Genomic DNA, 16,363 nt, shown 5'->3' with positions numbered 1-16,363 from the left:
AGAGAAAATAGGAGATACATTTACACTTAAAGTATTAAACAATTTTATATCGTATCTAATCATAAATTATTATTTATAATTAATTGTTGATTTTTATAATAAATAAATAAAAAATATTCTAACGATGATATGAAATTAATTAACAATATAAATAACTTTTTTAATTATTCAATTCATGATTTTAACAAAGATTAGTCACTCCTTGGTGATGAATTCTTTCTACATAATTAAAAAAAAAAAAAAAAAAATGAAGTGTGTATCTTCCTTGTTCAAGTGTGCTAGATGGATATGATATGAATCCTCTCCAGGTTACACTCGCACTCACACATGACCTGAGCCCATTACTGTTTTAGAGAGGCTAATTAAAGAAAGAATGGACCAAAAGGAAGAAAGAAAAAGCAATCCGAGTTGGCAGAAAAGGGTGCAAATGGCGCAGCTACGCTGTTTGGTCTGAATCTGAAACGCTTATGACGACGCCATGGGTCCCAATTAGCCTTCTCACTCCCATTTTTGTTCTCTGCTAATCGCTCTCTCCACACTCCCAACCCTTCCCTTCAACAAACTCTCTCTCTCAAACATTAACACAAACACCTCGTCTTCTCTCTCTATATATCTTCCATTCGCAGTTAAATCCTACTTAAACTAAAACACCGATTTCACTCACTCATTCACTCTTCGAATCGAATCGCAAAGAAAGAGACACTTCTCTTTCACCACCACCGCCACCCATGGCGCTCACAGCTTCCGACGTGCCGGCGATGTACTCGCTGCTCTCGAATTCCATGAGCGCCGATCACCGCCTCCGCGGTCCGGCGGAGGAAGCGCTTGCGCAATCGGAGTCCAGGCCCGGCTTCTGCTCCTGCCTCCTCGTAATGCTCTATTTCTCTCTCTTAGGGTTCCGATGAAGTTTGCATTGTGCTTTCTGTTGTCTCGTTTTGAGCTTTTCGTTTCGGTGAATGCAACTGCAGGAAGTGATTACGGCCAAGGATTTGGCGCCGCAAACGGATGTGCGCATGATGGCCACCGTCTATTTCAAGAACAGCGTCAACCGCTACTGGCGCCATCGCCGCGATTCCTCGTGAGCGCTTCTCAAATTTGAGTGTTTGTTTCTGTTACTTTTTTTGCACAAAATCAAAATGCTGCTGAGAGGTCCTTTTGTTTATTCTTTTAGTGTTGAAAACCGAGCCGTGAAGTTGTTTTTGTGTGAAAATGTAGCTGAAACTTACATGCAACAATGTGTGGATACGAGTGTGGCCTTTTTATGTGTGTTTTGCTTCGTTTTGTTCAGGGGGATTAGCAATGAGGAGAAAATGCACCTGAGGCAGAAATTGTTGACGTACTTGAGAGAAGAGAACGATCAGGTGCTTTTAGTTTTCTTTCTTTTATTGACTGCGTTGTATGTCTCGGATAGTGCTTATTAGTGATTTCGTACTTGATGAGACAAACCTTTTTTATGATTCTGTTTAGTGTTGTCCTGTTACTTCTACCTCAATGCCAAGCTCATTAGTTACTTAGCTCACCTATCAATGTCTGATTGTAGATACTTTGTCATGATTTTGGTTAAACTTCATGGTTAATGATAGTCATCCCTCACCCCAGCCTGCATCTTGACGGCTTTTTTAGTATTTTATTTTTATCGGCTTTGCTTGTGAATTGTGACGAGTTGTTGATATTCACTTCTTCTAATTCCTTTCATTTTAAAATGCAGATAGCTTTGATGCTGGCAGTGCTCATCTCCAAAATTGCTCGCATTGATTATCCAAAAGAATGGTACTTTTTCATAGTTATTTCTTCGGTGTCCAAGAATATTTAGAGTGTTTACAATACTGCAATTGAAATCCCACGCCCTCCCTCCTTTTACTTCTCACTTTCTTTGTTCGATTGGTTCACCATTATTTGTTCTGGTTCATTATTTATCTTAATGAGCTCCCTTAGCATTATAGCAATGTTTTGTCTAATGGGTTTTAATTTCTTACTCAAGTCATATCTTCTAAAATGATTGACTTTTAATATTAGTACAAAAAAAAGTGTTTCAGTTTTCTAGTTTTTGAGAAGCATTATCGACATGCATGGTTTTTTGCTCTGCATATATGTTACAAGCTATCTTAATGTTTGCCTTCTATGCATTTTTCTGATTTTAGCATTCTTCTTAAAGGAAGTCCTATATATTGATATGCAAATTTAATGACTCCTCAGGCCAGACATTTTTTTGGTCTTATCCCAACAACTTCAATCAGCAGATGTTCTTGCCTCCCACCGAATCTTTTTGATTCTATTTAGGACCTTAAAGGAGTTGTCCACAAAACGCCTTACATCAGATCAACGCAACTTTGCAGAGGTGCAGTTCCTTCTGTAATTTTATTCTGTTCTCTCTTGCTTTCAGCTGTCTAGATCTTTGCCTTTATGCTGTTCATTGAAAACTTACAAAACATCCGCTGTCATTATTGGAATAACATGCAAACCTCAATAATAATCTTGTATTTCTTTTTCTCTAAAAAAAGGAAAAAAAAAACTTCTATAAAAAATACAACCTTGTTTAAACAGACTTGCCGTCAGCATAATGAATATATCTTGGCAACAGAAATACATATCCAAAGTCACTATACAGGACTTTTTTCATAATATGTTTTAACTTGTTCTTACAAGGGTAGCAAGGAGGTTCTATTGGTGAGTTGTTGGAAACTTGAATGTAGGTATTTGAAGGCTCTCTCTATGGCTCGATACATTTAACTTTTGAGGAGGCAGTATCGCCACTCTCCCTTAAAAGGTTGTCCCAACTATCTGGTTGTTAAGGTCTTTAGGGGTAGCTTAATTTGTTTTACGTTCTGGAAGGGATGTGTATCACTCAACGTAGTGTGTTCTTCAATTTTAGGCATATCTGCATGGGAGTGTCACATTGCCTTTTGTGGATCATTTTTGAATTTCAACCTTAATTAATAATTTTGAGTTAGTCGATAATTTCAACCATTAAGTAAGAGGAACTTTTAATAACTCTAATATAATCTCGTCAAGAGGGTGATGACCTTAATGTATACAAGAGGAATATCGGTAAATGATATGTAGTATTGAGTAGAGCAAGGTGCTTGAGTCCAATTTATTGCTACATGTTTTGTCTTAGGTGGTCTCTATATGTATCTACCACATTAGCTAGATAAAAACATTTGATGCTGCTGGTAACTTAAATTTGTCACTGCTTAATGCTATCATAACCAAGCATAAAGATTCTTCATAATGAATAATGATAGAGGCAGGATAATGGTGGTGTGTGGGCTATAAGTTGTATTTAATTCCATTAACTTTTTATGATTGACACTTTATTATTAATTTGTTTTTAAACACAAATGGTTGCTCGTATCTAGCCTTAAGAATTACATATGGTCTAGCATATAGGCTCTGTTGTGGTTTATATTGCATTCCATTTTGTTTCCACTTTTTTTTTTGCATCTTTACCTTTCTGCCTCAAAATTCTGCATCTGATTGACATGGTTCTTCTAGAATAAGATTACTATCTAGTACTTTGCATGGCTTAAATAACATAATATATTCAAATATTCAACCAATTTGTTTGGCAGATATCATCCCATTTCTTTGATTATAGCTGGCGCCTTTGGCAAAGCGATGTGCAGACAATACTGCATGGTTTCTCCTCTCTTTCTCAAAACTGTAATTTAAATGCTGAAGATCAGCCTCATGAACTTTATCTTACATGTGAGAGGTGGTTGTTATGTTCAAAGATTGTGCGGCAATTAGTTATTTCAGGATTTCAAAGTGATTCAAAGTGTTTTCAGGTAAATTATCTATCTATCACTTGTTTTAATTTTTATGTTGCTTTCTGCCCTTGAAGGGTTTAGCACCCTTTTATATTTTTTAAATTAGTTAATTCAAAAGTTAAGGTATTGGGCATTATATTGCTATTTTGTAGGAGGTTCGACCAGTCAAGGAAGTCTCTCCTGTGTTCTTGAGTGCCATTCAATCACTCCTTCCATACTGTGAGACTTATATTTCTTGTGTATATATGTTTATCCTTGTGTTTAAGTTAGTACCAACCAATCTATAAATGGTTGTAAGATGAAAACATTAATAATCATTTGGTTCCTAGGCAAGAGTCTTTCTCTCATGTGCTACATAAAAGCATGTCAAGTTACAGTTTTGTAGAATGTTAATGTGTAATGGACTTCCCTCTATATTTTTAACTTGGAATGGGATTTTGAGGATCCAAACATGGTATGAATCAATTTTCATTTATTTGGTATACAAACTTGTGGAGGTGTAATGGAATATTTGTGCCATAGGCCAACTGAGGATTGAATGTACTTAGGCACACCCTAGAGCTGGATTTTGTACTTAGGAGTGAGTCTAAGCACGCTTTAATTCATCATTTTGCCAGAGGTTGGATGATATAATCCCAGTTAGTGAGTCAAGAGGAGTAGTTCTAGAGTTGTGGCAAGAATAATGTCACACATGGTTGTCAAGCTGGCTGGATGAAATGGAGAAAAAATTAAGTGTAATCTTTTAATGGAAAGTGCCTAACAAATTCATATGAAAATTCTCCAGACAGCTACAAGATCAGCAATGCTCCATGGTAGTGGATGTTGCATGGTGAAGTGTCTACGAAAATCAGAAAATAAATAAACATAATGAAGTTAAAAAATACTGGGGTGGATAGTGGATTTACAAGAAAAGATAAAATAAGGAGTCAATTTAAAATGATGTTTTTGTAAAGCACAATGAGTAAATACATTGACTACCATTTCTTTAATCTTTGGCTGCAGCTTTGTATATTTAACATATATCATTATGACCATGTTTATGCGTTTCTTAATCTACTTTATCTTTTAGTGCCTACAATTGTAGTAGATTAGTTTTTGTTTTCAGTTTTTTGCAACTAATAAATAGTAGTTATATGTTATGTAATGAAATGCTGAGCTAGAAAATTTGAACCTTTATATGCTAATATTTTCTTCCTTCGTCACATTACAATCTGCAATGTCCAGTTCTCATATATACTGCAACATTAAGCAAAATATTATTTATCTAACTCTGCCTTCTCTTGTGCATAAAATGTTTCTTATTTGTTCCTTTTATACTTACAAGACATTTTGGTTGTTTACAGATTCGTCTTTCCAAAAGCAATATCCTAAATTTTGGGACATTGTAAAGAGGGCATGTACCAAATTGATGAAAATTTTAGTTGCCTTTCAGGGCAGACATCCTTATTCATTTGGTGATAAATTTGTGCTTTCATCCGTCATGGACATCTGTTTGAATAAGATAACAGATCCTGAGCCATATCTATTGTCGTTTGAGCAATTTCTCATTCAGTGTATGGTGATGATTAAAAATATTCTGGAATGTAAAGAGTACAAGCCAAGTGTTACTGGTAGGGTGATGGATGAAAATGGAGTTACACTGGAGCTGATGAAGAAAAACATTTCCAGTGCAGTTGGTGGTGTTTTAACTTCCCTACTTCCCACTGAACGAATAGTCCACTTGTGTAATGTATTGATATCAAGGTATTCACTCTGCAACTCCTTGGCTTGCTTATTTCACTTGTATTTGCCTTATTTTTGTGTTAGGCCAGAAGAATGTTAAGTTTTATGAAAATAGAGTAAAATTTATAAAAAAGAATGTCCTGAGCTTTTTTGGTTTCTCCAAATCAGTGGAAGAGATCCCTTGTTTAGTAGTCATTCTTCAGATCTTCCCTTTTTTAGTAGTCATTCTTCAGATCTTCCCTTTTTTGCTAGATTGAATGGTATTTTGTGCGTGTGTGGAGATGAACATTGAACATATTTAGGAAATCATCTGCATTTCAAAGGTATATATATATATATAGGGTCTAAATTGTTTTAGGATAAACTCTTCCTCAGATTAAAATGGTATGGATAGGGAGGCTAAATGATTTAAATAATTAATACCAGGATAACTTAGCTAGAGATCATAAATCATTATATTAAATATACTTGTGGAAATCTCCTGAAAGTTTATGTCTACCCTACCTGCTTCCAAGAATGTTATGATATTGAGGCAACATAGTGGTAATCTGCATTGGAAAACCCAAGCCGTTGCTTTCATCTAAGTTATGAAAAATCTGAGATAGCAAGCATGTTCAGCAGTTTTTCTGTGTCATTTGAATATTGAATGTATTCGTGGTTGTATGTTTGTACATAATTGACTGAGCTGTGGGTGATATATTAAGGAGTTAATGTAGGTTTTGAAATTCACCAGTTACGCAAGAGAAAACAGAGATAAAATTAAACTTCCATTTTCTTATATTTTGGAGGTGATGACCCACTGTTACTCAACCACATGATTGTAATTTGTTTTGAGACTTGGTGATATTTCTCCCTATGATATGAACTCTATTACCTGCATAAAGAGTGCCTTTATCTTCCAACAGGTATTTTGTTCTGACAGCAAATGATTTGGAAGAGTGGTATCGGAATCCCGAGTCTTTTCACCATGAACAGGATATGGTTCAGTGGACAGAAAAATTGAGGCCATGTGCTGAGGCTTTGTACATTGTATTGTTTGAAACTAATAGCCAAGTAGGTGCCATTTATACATCACAGGTTGTCTTGTATTTTCTCTTTTTGAGATATTTCAATCGTTGACTATGTTGACTATAGACTAAAATGGATGTGTGATTGTGACTGTTATTTTTAGTTGCTTGGTCCTGTTGTGGTTTCGCTTCTTCAAGAGAGTATGAATAATTGTCCAACTTCAGTTACAGAGATTACTCCTGCATTGCTTCTTAAAGATGCTGTTTATGGTGCTACTGCTTATGTTTATTATGAACTCTCAAACTATCTGAGCTTTAAAGACTGGTGAGTTCAAAGTTACTATGCTTTATTTACATAAGTTATCCATATTTCGATCTTATCATTGCTAGAAATTTGAAGATCATTGTAGTTTTGTTGTGCATATCATTTATTAATTGTTTCTCAATTATGCTTGGACTTTGCTAATACAAATTTCTACTCAAGAAGTCGCTGAACCACCCATTACTTGTAATGGAACTCTGTTCAAAGTTTCATCCTATGATGAGTTACCATCCCTTGATCACTTATACAAAACATATGATTGCATTTTCAAAGTGAATTGGAATATTACTACTGAAATTGCATTATACATATAAAATAGTCCTAAGAACAAAGAAGACATGATTCCAAGTGGATACTTGGCATGTCCCCCCTCTTCCAGGTCCATAAGAAGGGGTGGGGGGGGAATGTGAGGGAAGTTTATTTTAACATCATACCCCTTTTTCATGTGTGATAATATTGTCATCCAATGTCTGGTACTTGTGAAGTTGTAGATAATAAAAGAATCATTAAATTGAGGAGCTAATAGTTAGGTAGGTTTTGTCAACTTTTTTGTTCAATTAAAAAAAAAAATTGAATTCTCAGAAAAGACAAAGCAAAGAGGAAAAAACAGAGACAAAAAATGGGAACTCCAAACATCTAGTCAGTATAGGAGAGCTGTCCAGTCTCTTTGCATTTCTCAAATACTGATTCTGCTAAAAGGTCCATGAGTTGAACACCATAAAAACAATTATATCCCATAACAAATTAGTGGTGAGGACTGAGGATATGCCCTTGAAGATGTGGGCATTCCTTTCCAACAGAGACCAGAAGGTCCAATAAACAGCAGATTGCCACAACTTGTTATTTTCCTTTTTATCAAACGCTTGACGACATCTGTGTATAAACTAATCAAACAAACTATGACATACCACATACCCAAATCTCATTATCACCAAAAGTTTGTTCCAAGATAATCACACAGCTGTACAGTGGAAAAATTAAATGAGGCGCTGTTTGAGTCAGATCTACATATAACAATGCACATCAAAAGAGGCTCTGAGGCAGTCTAATAGGCAACGAGTCATTATAGTTAACTTATTTGAAGGTTGAGATTTATGTTTTTTTAAGACAGTTCAATTTCATAGTTATTAAAATATTTTTGATATTAGACCCTTTTCTGTTAGGCTGTCGCTAGATTTTAAAGTATTCTGACTATTTCTTCTAAACCATACGTTTTCAGGTTTAATGGTGCTTTATCACTCGAACTCTCAAATGAGCATCCAAATTTACGTATCATTCATCGTAAAGTTGCTGTAATTTTGGGGCAGTGGGTTTCTGAGGTATATAATTTATTGTGTTGCTTTGTGAATAAACCTCAAAATTTTCACAGTTCAATTTTACTAGAAGATTTGATAAGAAGCTTTCTTAGTTTCTTTCATGTCCTGAGAGTTGTGAAATTCAAAACCTTCAAATAAGGAAAAGTCATTAGTATTCACTTTAGTATTCTTTTCTATCCTTAACAGATCAAAGATGATACAAAAAGGCCTGTATACTGTTCTTTAATCAGATTGTTACAGGGCAAAGATTTAGCTGTCCGGGTATGTTACATAGACATGTTTTGCTATTAGCATTACTATGTTTCTCTGTCAGTTCGATATATCTATTCCTCATTATTTTGTTTTGAACTAACCATGTGCATGCATTTTTTTAGCTGGCAGCATGTCGATCCCTATGCTTACATATTGAAGATGCAAACTTTTCAGAGAGGGAGTTTGTTGATCTTCTTCCTGTCTGTTGGGACTCGTGTTTTAAGTTGTTTGAGGAAGTCCAGGAATTTGACTCAAAGGTAAATACTACTGCTAAGCAACTTTTTCTTTCTTAATGGTAAAATAGATTCTTTTAGACACTGTTTGAAAGGTGTCATGCAGGCTACAGAAGGAATAATGAGCCTTGGTTGGGGTTTTAAAATTCATGGACCTAGCCTGTCATGTGACCCAACACAAATGGCCTGCAGTGTGATCTGGCAAGCAATTTTCAAGGGCATTTTGTGGTTGAAGCAGAGGGTTGTGTAGTGTACTAAATCTCATACTAAGCTAAGGTTGTAAAACCTCAGCAACAATGAGGAATTGGGTCTATTGGGATTACACTATTAGTGCTAGGTGGCTATTCCTTAAAATATGCATTGATAATAATGATCTTTCTATGTTTTCCCCTTTGATGAATGTAGCAAATAGGTCATCGTTCACCGTAGGTTAAACCACAATAATTTCTGTATTCATTTCTCTTTAGCCTGTTTTATGTTTGTCCATCTGGTTACAACTAGATTTTGCTTTAAATAGTTTTGCCAAAAATTTGGCTTTTAGTTGATCCCAATCCCAATTACATTGTTTGATCCATGCAGCGAGCTAGGATGTTACAGTTGACTCGCTAGCATGGATCAATCATTGTTTGACTTCCCTAGCATCCTAATTAGCAAGTTAGATGGGTGGGCTTTTGGATTTGTATGTTATCAGTTAGTTCTAAAGGCTAGCATCTTGTCTGAGGCAGCTGAGATGTGTGCCTCTCTAAAGGGGCATCACCTCAACCTCTAAGTGCCTTTGACTACACAGGCGTGTTACATTTTATTCCATGATACTGGAATATATCTGCATGCCAAGAGCAAACATATAGTGTAAATTATAATCTGAAACTGATTCTTCTTTCAACATTTGCTCCTATTTGTGAGTTGTTCATGTTTTCCTTTAAATATTTCTTCAGGTTCAGGTTTTGAATTTGATCTCTATCCTTATTGGACATGTTAGTGAAGTTATTCCATTTGCAAACAAGTTGGTGCAGTTTTTTCAGAAGGTAACATAAGAAATATCCTGTCTTTTCTTTTATTTTGTTTACTAACCTGTGTTTTATTACTTGGTTAGGTTCACATGAAAAGAAAAGTTGTATATATTTTTTTATTTTTCTGTAAATGATGAATCAAAGCATATCTTGAAATAGAATAGCATATATTTTTTCACAAATCACAAATCAAAGCATATTTGAAATCAAGAGATTCTTGATCAATAATAAAATAGCACATATTTTTCACTTAACGAAACATTACAAATATCAAGATATTAGCTTTTTAAAGTCAAATAACTTCTGATATGATTGACAATTTTAAATATAAACTTAAGAAGATAGCTGACATGTAATGAACTATTGGACTACACGTACACACCTATTACACAGCATAGAACTACCACAAATCACTGCAGCAGAGGTGAGAGGACCAGCATTAGGGGGAGAGGGAGAGGGTGGGGGGCAACAGAACAGTGCAAAATTTCTTAAAAATGGGCGGCAGGCCAAATTGTTTGCTACATTCTCTCCTTTTTCAAGAAAAATGAAAAAAGAATGAAAGTAAGAATTTAAGATTGGTCTTTCTTTAACTAGGCAGACTATGTGTGGTGGTCATTTCTCTTCACTTTTCAAAGCAGGAATTGCAATAAAAGAAGAAAAAAAAATTGGGATTTTGAAACAGGATATTGAAGAACTTGACTGAGGTAGACGACCTGGCTGTGCATAAATTGTGTGCATTGGGGGTGAAACATGATAAAACTGATATTTAAGTGCTCCTGGTCCTAATGGCTTATCTGCAGTCTGTATCAGTAACTAGAATAGGAACAAATTGTAGTTTACATGGCTACATGAACTCTAGCATGAAGTTTCCTAAGCATTGATTAATTTTATTTAACATTATGTTTCAAGATTCCTGCTTATCTGAATCACTTGCCATAGGAGTTAGAATAATTGGTTTTAGATGGTACAATACATATAAAATATACTAACATTTTAATCACATTTTTTATTTTTGTTTAGCTTTTACCCTGTAAGTGACATAGCAAAGTAATTATAGTTAAATCCCAGACTAATCAAAATCAAATATGTTTGTCTTCAATTGCTTTTGTTATGGCAAGGTCTGGGAGGAATCTTCTGGTGAAAGTCTGCTGCAGATCCAGCTTCTTGTTGCTTTGAAAAACTTTGTGGTTGCACTTGGTTACCAGTCACCCATTTGCTACAATATACTACTGCCAATTCTGGAGAATGGGATTGATATTAATAGTCCTGACGAACTCAATCTCTTAGAAGATAGCATGCTGGTAATCTTGCTGTCTTGTTTTTACTAATTAGATGGTACTATTGATGTGAGAGAATATGTCATGAAAATTTGCATAACCTTTCAGTTATGGGAAGCCACACTTTCTCATGCTCCATCAATGGTGCCTCAATTGTTACAATATTTTTCACGCCTTGTGGATATTATGGAAAGAAATTTTGATCATTTACAGGTTAGACTTACTCCATACTCTAATGAATTTTCAATTTACTATTTACCCATGTTATCTGTATTCAAGAGAAAGATAACGATTGTTTTAGTGGCACAAGGATGTAGTAGTGTTGTAAAAGTTTCAGTTTGCATGATTGCTGGATTGCGATTTGCAATAATTATATTATGTTTGTGTTTATATGATGTACATAATGTTTGAATTTGAATTAATTATATTATTCCTTCTATTCAAGTTCCCCCTGCCTGCCACCACTTTTGTACCTTCTAAAATTTTAAGATCAATGATTTATGTGTAAGAATTGGTTAGATAGCATTGTTGAGCCTCATGCATTAGGAACCAAGTCTGTTAAAGACGCTAACGGAAATTATTCTTGGATATGTACTAGAAAAAGGGACTTCGTATAATCTGATATATATGGAAGTCAAATCAATTTAGTTTTCTTTTGGCTGGTTTCCATATAACTCGACCACTATCTAGTTTGTACAGCAGTAACAGCCTAATGCTAAAAAATGAAATCATTCAGTTTTTTGAGTTGGAGGTATCAAAATTTTATCCAATGGAATCCTGCTGCTTTGTGCTGTATTTATCAACTTGATAACTTTTTGGGCTTCTGATCATTATTGGTGTTACATATTCTTGCTGGTTTAGTTACTGCCCACCTCAAACAGCCAGTTGTTGACCTTATTTTAATATCTTTGTTATATTTCTATATACATTCTCTTTATCTCATGTACAGGTTGCAGTGAATATAATTGAAGATTACATAATTTTGGGTGGAAATGACTTTCTGAGTATGCATGCAACAAATATTGCTAAAATTCTTGATTTAGTTATTGGAAATGTCAATAACAAAGGCCTTCTTTCAGTTCTTCCTGTGGTTGATATCTTAGTACAGGTATGCATTCCAAACTAGTCAATTTTCAAACTTAACGGTGATCAGTATGAACTATCCGTACTTTTGATATATGATATGCCTCCTGTTAAGAGTTAATGGTTTAGTGCCACCTTTTAGGGTTTTGAGAAACAAATCCGTCCAAATGCTCAGCTAATTAAATTACTATTTTTATAGCTTAACTTAAAAGTTTTGGCAACTAAGTTTTTTTATTTAGTTCTCAAGTCAATTGGTAAGTTTTTTGTTTTGATCTAGTGGAATAGCCTATTTAGGAATTATAATTTCTTGTGACTAAATTATGAATATAGTATTCTGTAATTTTCTCTTTTTGGTCTTGGTATAAGTTGGATGATAATTTTGCCTTATTGTCATAATATATTTTAAAAGTCATCAAAAACTTTATTATTTGATTTTGCCTTTTTACAGTGTTTCCCCATGGAAGTGCCGCCACTTATTAGCAGTACTTTACAAGTAAGTCTAATTATATTCTTGTAAGATGTTATAGTAAATCAAACTATGCGCCGATCAACTAATGTTTCATAGTACATAATCTAGAAAAAAAAATTTAAGCCCTTGAATTTTTTATTGTTTCCAGAAGTTAATTGTAATATGTTTGAGTGGAGGAGATGATCATGATCCTTCTAAAACATCTGTTAAAGCATCTTCTGCTGCCATCCTGGCTAGGCTTTTGGTTATGAATACAAATTCACTTGCCCAATTAGCATCAGATCCATCGACTTCTCTACTGCTTCAGACAGCTTCTATCCCTGTTCAAGAAAATATACTTCTTTGTCTGGTTGACATTTGGGTTGATAAGGTTGGTGTAGTTATGCTTTAGAGACAATGTTTGGCTCTAAATATATTGCACATTTGTATATTGTCTGTGCTTTTAGACAAACCTGTGAGTTGCATTGTTTAATGCGCAGCTGTAAAATGATTTATATTTGTGTCTTTTGATGTATATATCTGTATCTGAAGTATAATTCTGGAAAGTACGTTGGCCTAGTTTATGTTCACTACTCTGCTGCATACAATACATTTACTTTTTATTATGCACTACCATGTGAAGGGGCTGGGAGCAACGTGTTTTCCCATTGCTGGAAGAAGTTGTATGATGTCATTTGAAATATGCTTTAGGATCTCGCATCATTTCTTAAAATCAATATCTGATTATGTTTTTATTCAGTATTTAGTTGTAATATAATGTTGTTTCTTGGTCTATTTAATGTTGTTTCCTTTACTGTGTATTTATGTATATAATTTTCCAGGTAGATAATGTTTCTTCCATCCAGAAGAAGACAATTGGCTTAGCCCTCTCAATAATTCTGACATTAAGACTGCCCCAAGTACTTGACAAACTTGATCAAATATTAAGGTAGTAATACTTTAAATATTATTCATTGTTTTCAAATTAGAAGCAAATGACCCCTGTAAATGTTTTGATGTGCAGTGTTTGCACTAGTGTAATTTTGGGAAGAAATGATGACTTAACTGAAGAAGAGTCCAGGTTAGTATTTTGTACTTGGTCTGTTTTTGGCACTCTGGAAAGAGGAGTAGTAAGCAGGGACTTTGTCTGAATTTTGGTCATGATATTCTCATTGTGTTTTCTGCTATTTTGTGTTTAGTCTTGTCAGAGATTTAATATAAACACCATTCATGTATTTTCATTTAATAGCTTAAGCTTTTACAATAGTTGGTTATGGCAAGTCTCTTGAATGGCAATGTATTTTACTCATTACCGGTAACCATAGTTCTGAAGGGAACTCAACAGTTTAGAAACTATAAAGGGGGATTTGTTATCCCTGGTTTTATGACATTCAGTCATGTTTTACAAATGTATTTCTTGTCTATTTTCCATAACAGTGGTGACATGGGCTCCAGTGCATCTCCTGATGAGGGCACTATTCCTAGTAAAGAATTCAGAAAAAGACAGGTAACAGATCTATGAAAACTAGAAGAAATTTCCATTCTAGAATGATGTACATCGTGAGAGTAACAAAGGAAGTAATGCATTTATTTATTGTCACTAGATCAAATTTTCAGACAGTATCAATCAACTGTCCCTTGAGGAATGTGTGAAAGAAAATCTACAAACTTGTGCTGCTATTCATGGAGAATCATTCAATGCTGCCATGAGCAGTATGCATCCGTCTGCATTTGCACAGTTGAAGCAGGCATTAAAGATGCCATAACTGGGTGACATTTAATTCTTGTGATCTGGTGGTGCTATGTGCAGGCTCTCAGTTTTTGTGTTCATAGATTGATACTTCTTATAGGGTATATTTCCACTCTATGTCCATCTACTTTGCTTTTCTACCCCCTCCCCTTTTGTTTTTACTAATTTTATTTTATTTTCCCCGGCGACCAATTCCCTGATGTGTTAGGTTTTATACTAAACTTTAACAGTTGGCCCTTCTCTGTTTCCCTTAACTTGAGTGACACAAGATTGATGATAAGATCAGTCATACAGAATTACTTTCAAATTGTAGGCCGTATAAATTTTGACTTCCAAGAACAATAGCAATGAACCTATTGGATAATAAATCATTAGACTGAGAAGCATTTAGATGTGTACTCATGGTGATGGCGATGATTAAGTGTCCAAAAGGATTGCTTATCTTCTGGTTGGTTGCTTCCAGTTTCCATTTTTCTTCTCCATTTGCCCATTGCAGTTTTATCTGGCCAAGACATTTCAATGACCTGATCAAAAAGAAAATTACTTACTGTGACAGTGTGACCAACTTGTTTGAAATGATATGTTGATTGAAATTACTGTGCGTGGCTATGTTTGAAAACTGTGACAATGGGTAATTGTCATTCATGATTTCTTTAGTTGCATCTGACGTTAAAAATCTCTTTTTTCCAGGATGATATTGAAGCTTATTACTTGGACTGGTGGTTTTTGACACTTGTTTAAAATTGTTTCCAGGTCATGGTTTTCCCCCATTATAATCATTTTCATTTGTCTATGCCTGTTGGCAGCGTGAAACTCTGTAAATAGGATGCTGTTCCTTTATTATATATTATAGAAAGGGGCAGCATCGAGTCCATAGTGTTCATTTACTTTACCGAGAATGACAGGAAATGTGAAATGTTTGTAGATGCTATTTTGGACAGATTTGGATGTGTAGTGCAAATTTTACCAAAAGTTCTTTGAATTGCAGGTTTTACCCTGGCGAATGTTGTACACTCATACTTTTCTTACATCCCTCAAACAACACTGTTGCTTTAAATCAAGAGTAGTTAGTAACGTACTCTCTTATTTGGTCAGAATTTATTGAAAATCACAAAATTGAGGGTCATTAAATAGGATGAGTCTCACCAGCTTTCGTATTCAATAAATTTCAATCAACCAATGAAAAGAGAGTTTGTCCTAGCATTTCTCACTTAAATCAAATGATAAGTTGATTCTGTAACTGGTTAATGGTCACTAGCCACACTGAAGTGTGGAGATCGAAGGGTTTACTCATGATTTGAAGTGTTACGTTATTCAGAAGTGATTAAGTAACGAGAAAGTGTGTATTTCTTGATTTAAAGTTTGGTTTATGAAATGTTTTAAAGTGGAAATATCTTTTTCAGTTGATGGACTAGAGGCGTTTTTACGCATAAGATCCGCGTAAAGATTAGCCCAGAGCATAATATTTGAGGTTACGGCATGAAAATATTAATACCTCGTATTTCCGGAAAGGTGATTTTTTTTAAAAGAAGCTTCATGCAACTGTATGATTTTGCATTCGAAGTTTTACAATTATAAACCAATCTATACGTAGAGGAGTAAAACACTAATAATAAACAGTTTGCACGATCATGTTTTGTGTAAAAGATTGTTTCACATCTATAAAATAGATTGTTTCACTTTCAAGTACAACTTCTACTGTGCTCTAAATTGATTTTATTCCATGCAATAATTTTACTCAACATGGGATAGTGAAATAGAGTTGAAATTAAAATTTAGTTGAGGTGAAATAGTGAGAGAAATTAAAAAGTGATGGTTCTCGTATGTTGGAAGGTCTAGAAATTTTTATAGTGGGGGTGGAAAATAATCTTTAATATTTTCATGGAAGAAAATTTTTATAAGTTTTTACAAACTACATAATTTTAAGGGATGTGTTTGTGTAATTGTTAGAAACTCCGTCTGTTTAATAAGTTAATAACAAGAATGACAAAATTTAATAAGATAAAGGGAAATAAGACCATTTTTTATAATTTCAATATTTTTTTTTATGGGAGCAAAAATAATTATTAAAAAAAATCTTATTATCTCCATACGGGTAAACGTGTATTTGCCCCTGTCTCACGATTGAATTAAAAAAACGTTGAAATCGGTTGATAATGACATTTTGCCACAC

At 34.4% G+C, this 16,363-nt stretch overlaps 1 protein-coding gene across 4 annotated transcripts; it reads left to right on the top strand.

Moving 5' to 3' along the window:
• The first annotated feature begins 312 nt into the window (after positions 1 to 312).
• Positions 313 to 15,184, top strand: LOC109815392 (ARM repeat superfamily protein). Of its 4 annotated transcripts, XM_029274775.2 has the most exons (25): positions 313 to 869; positions 969 to 1,078; positions 1,289 to 1,361; positions 1,709 to 1,770; positions 2,197 to 2,338; positions 3,573 to 3,788; positions 3,923 to 3,989; positions 5,114 to 5,513; positions 6,398 to 6,569; positions 6,664 to 6,824; positions 8,041 to 8,140; positions 8,324 to 8,398; positions 8,512 to 8,646; positions 9,558 to 9,647; positions 10,751 to 10,933; positions 11,018 to 11,122; positions 11,859 to 12,017; positions 12,441 to 12,485; positions 12,610 to 12,831; positions 13,283 to 13,389; positions 13,465 to 13,521; positions 13,878 to 13,947; positions 14,045 to 14,291; positions 14,504 to 14,638; positions 14,881 to 15,184. In XM_029274775.2, the coding sequence occupies exons 1-23, from the start codon at positions 729 to 731 to the stop codon at positions 14,204 to 14,206; spliced, it is 3,054 nt and encodes a 1,017-aa protein (XP_029130608.1). In that variant the 5' UTR covers positions 313 to 728; the 3' UTR covers positions 14,207 to 14,291; positions 14,504 to 14,638; positions 14,881 to 15,184. The 4 variants fall into 4 exon arrangements, with proteins under 4 accessions (XP_029130608.1, XP_029130609.1, XP_029130607.1 ...); XM_029274776.2 differs by lacking the exon at positions 14,504 to 14,638 and having other exon boundaries at positions 12,613 to 12,831; XM_029274774.2 differs by lacking the exon at positions 14,504 to 14,638.
• Positions 15,185 to 16,363: the final 1,179 nt, after the last annotated feature.

The sequence above is a fragment of the Cajanus cajan genome, chromosome 4 (assembly GCF_000230855.2).
Source record: "Cajanus cajan strain Asha chromosome 4, NIPB_CcT2T_4, whole genome shotgun sequence".
Classification (NCBI taxonomy): Eukaryota; Viridiplantae; Streptophyta; class Magnoliopsida; order Fabales; family Fabaceae; genus Cajanus; species Cajanus cajan.
The sequence above is the reverse complement of the archived record's forward strand: the minus strand, read 5'-3'. Positions and strand labels throughout refer to the sequence as shown.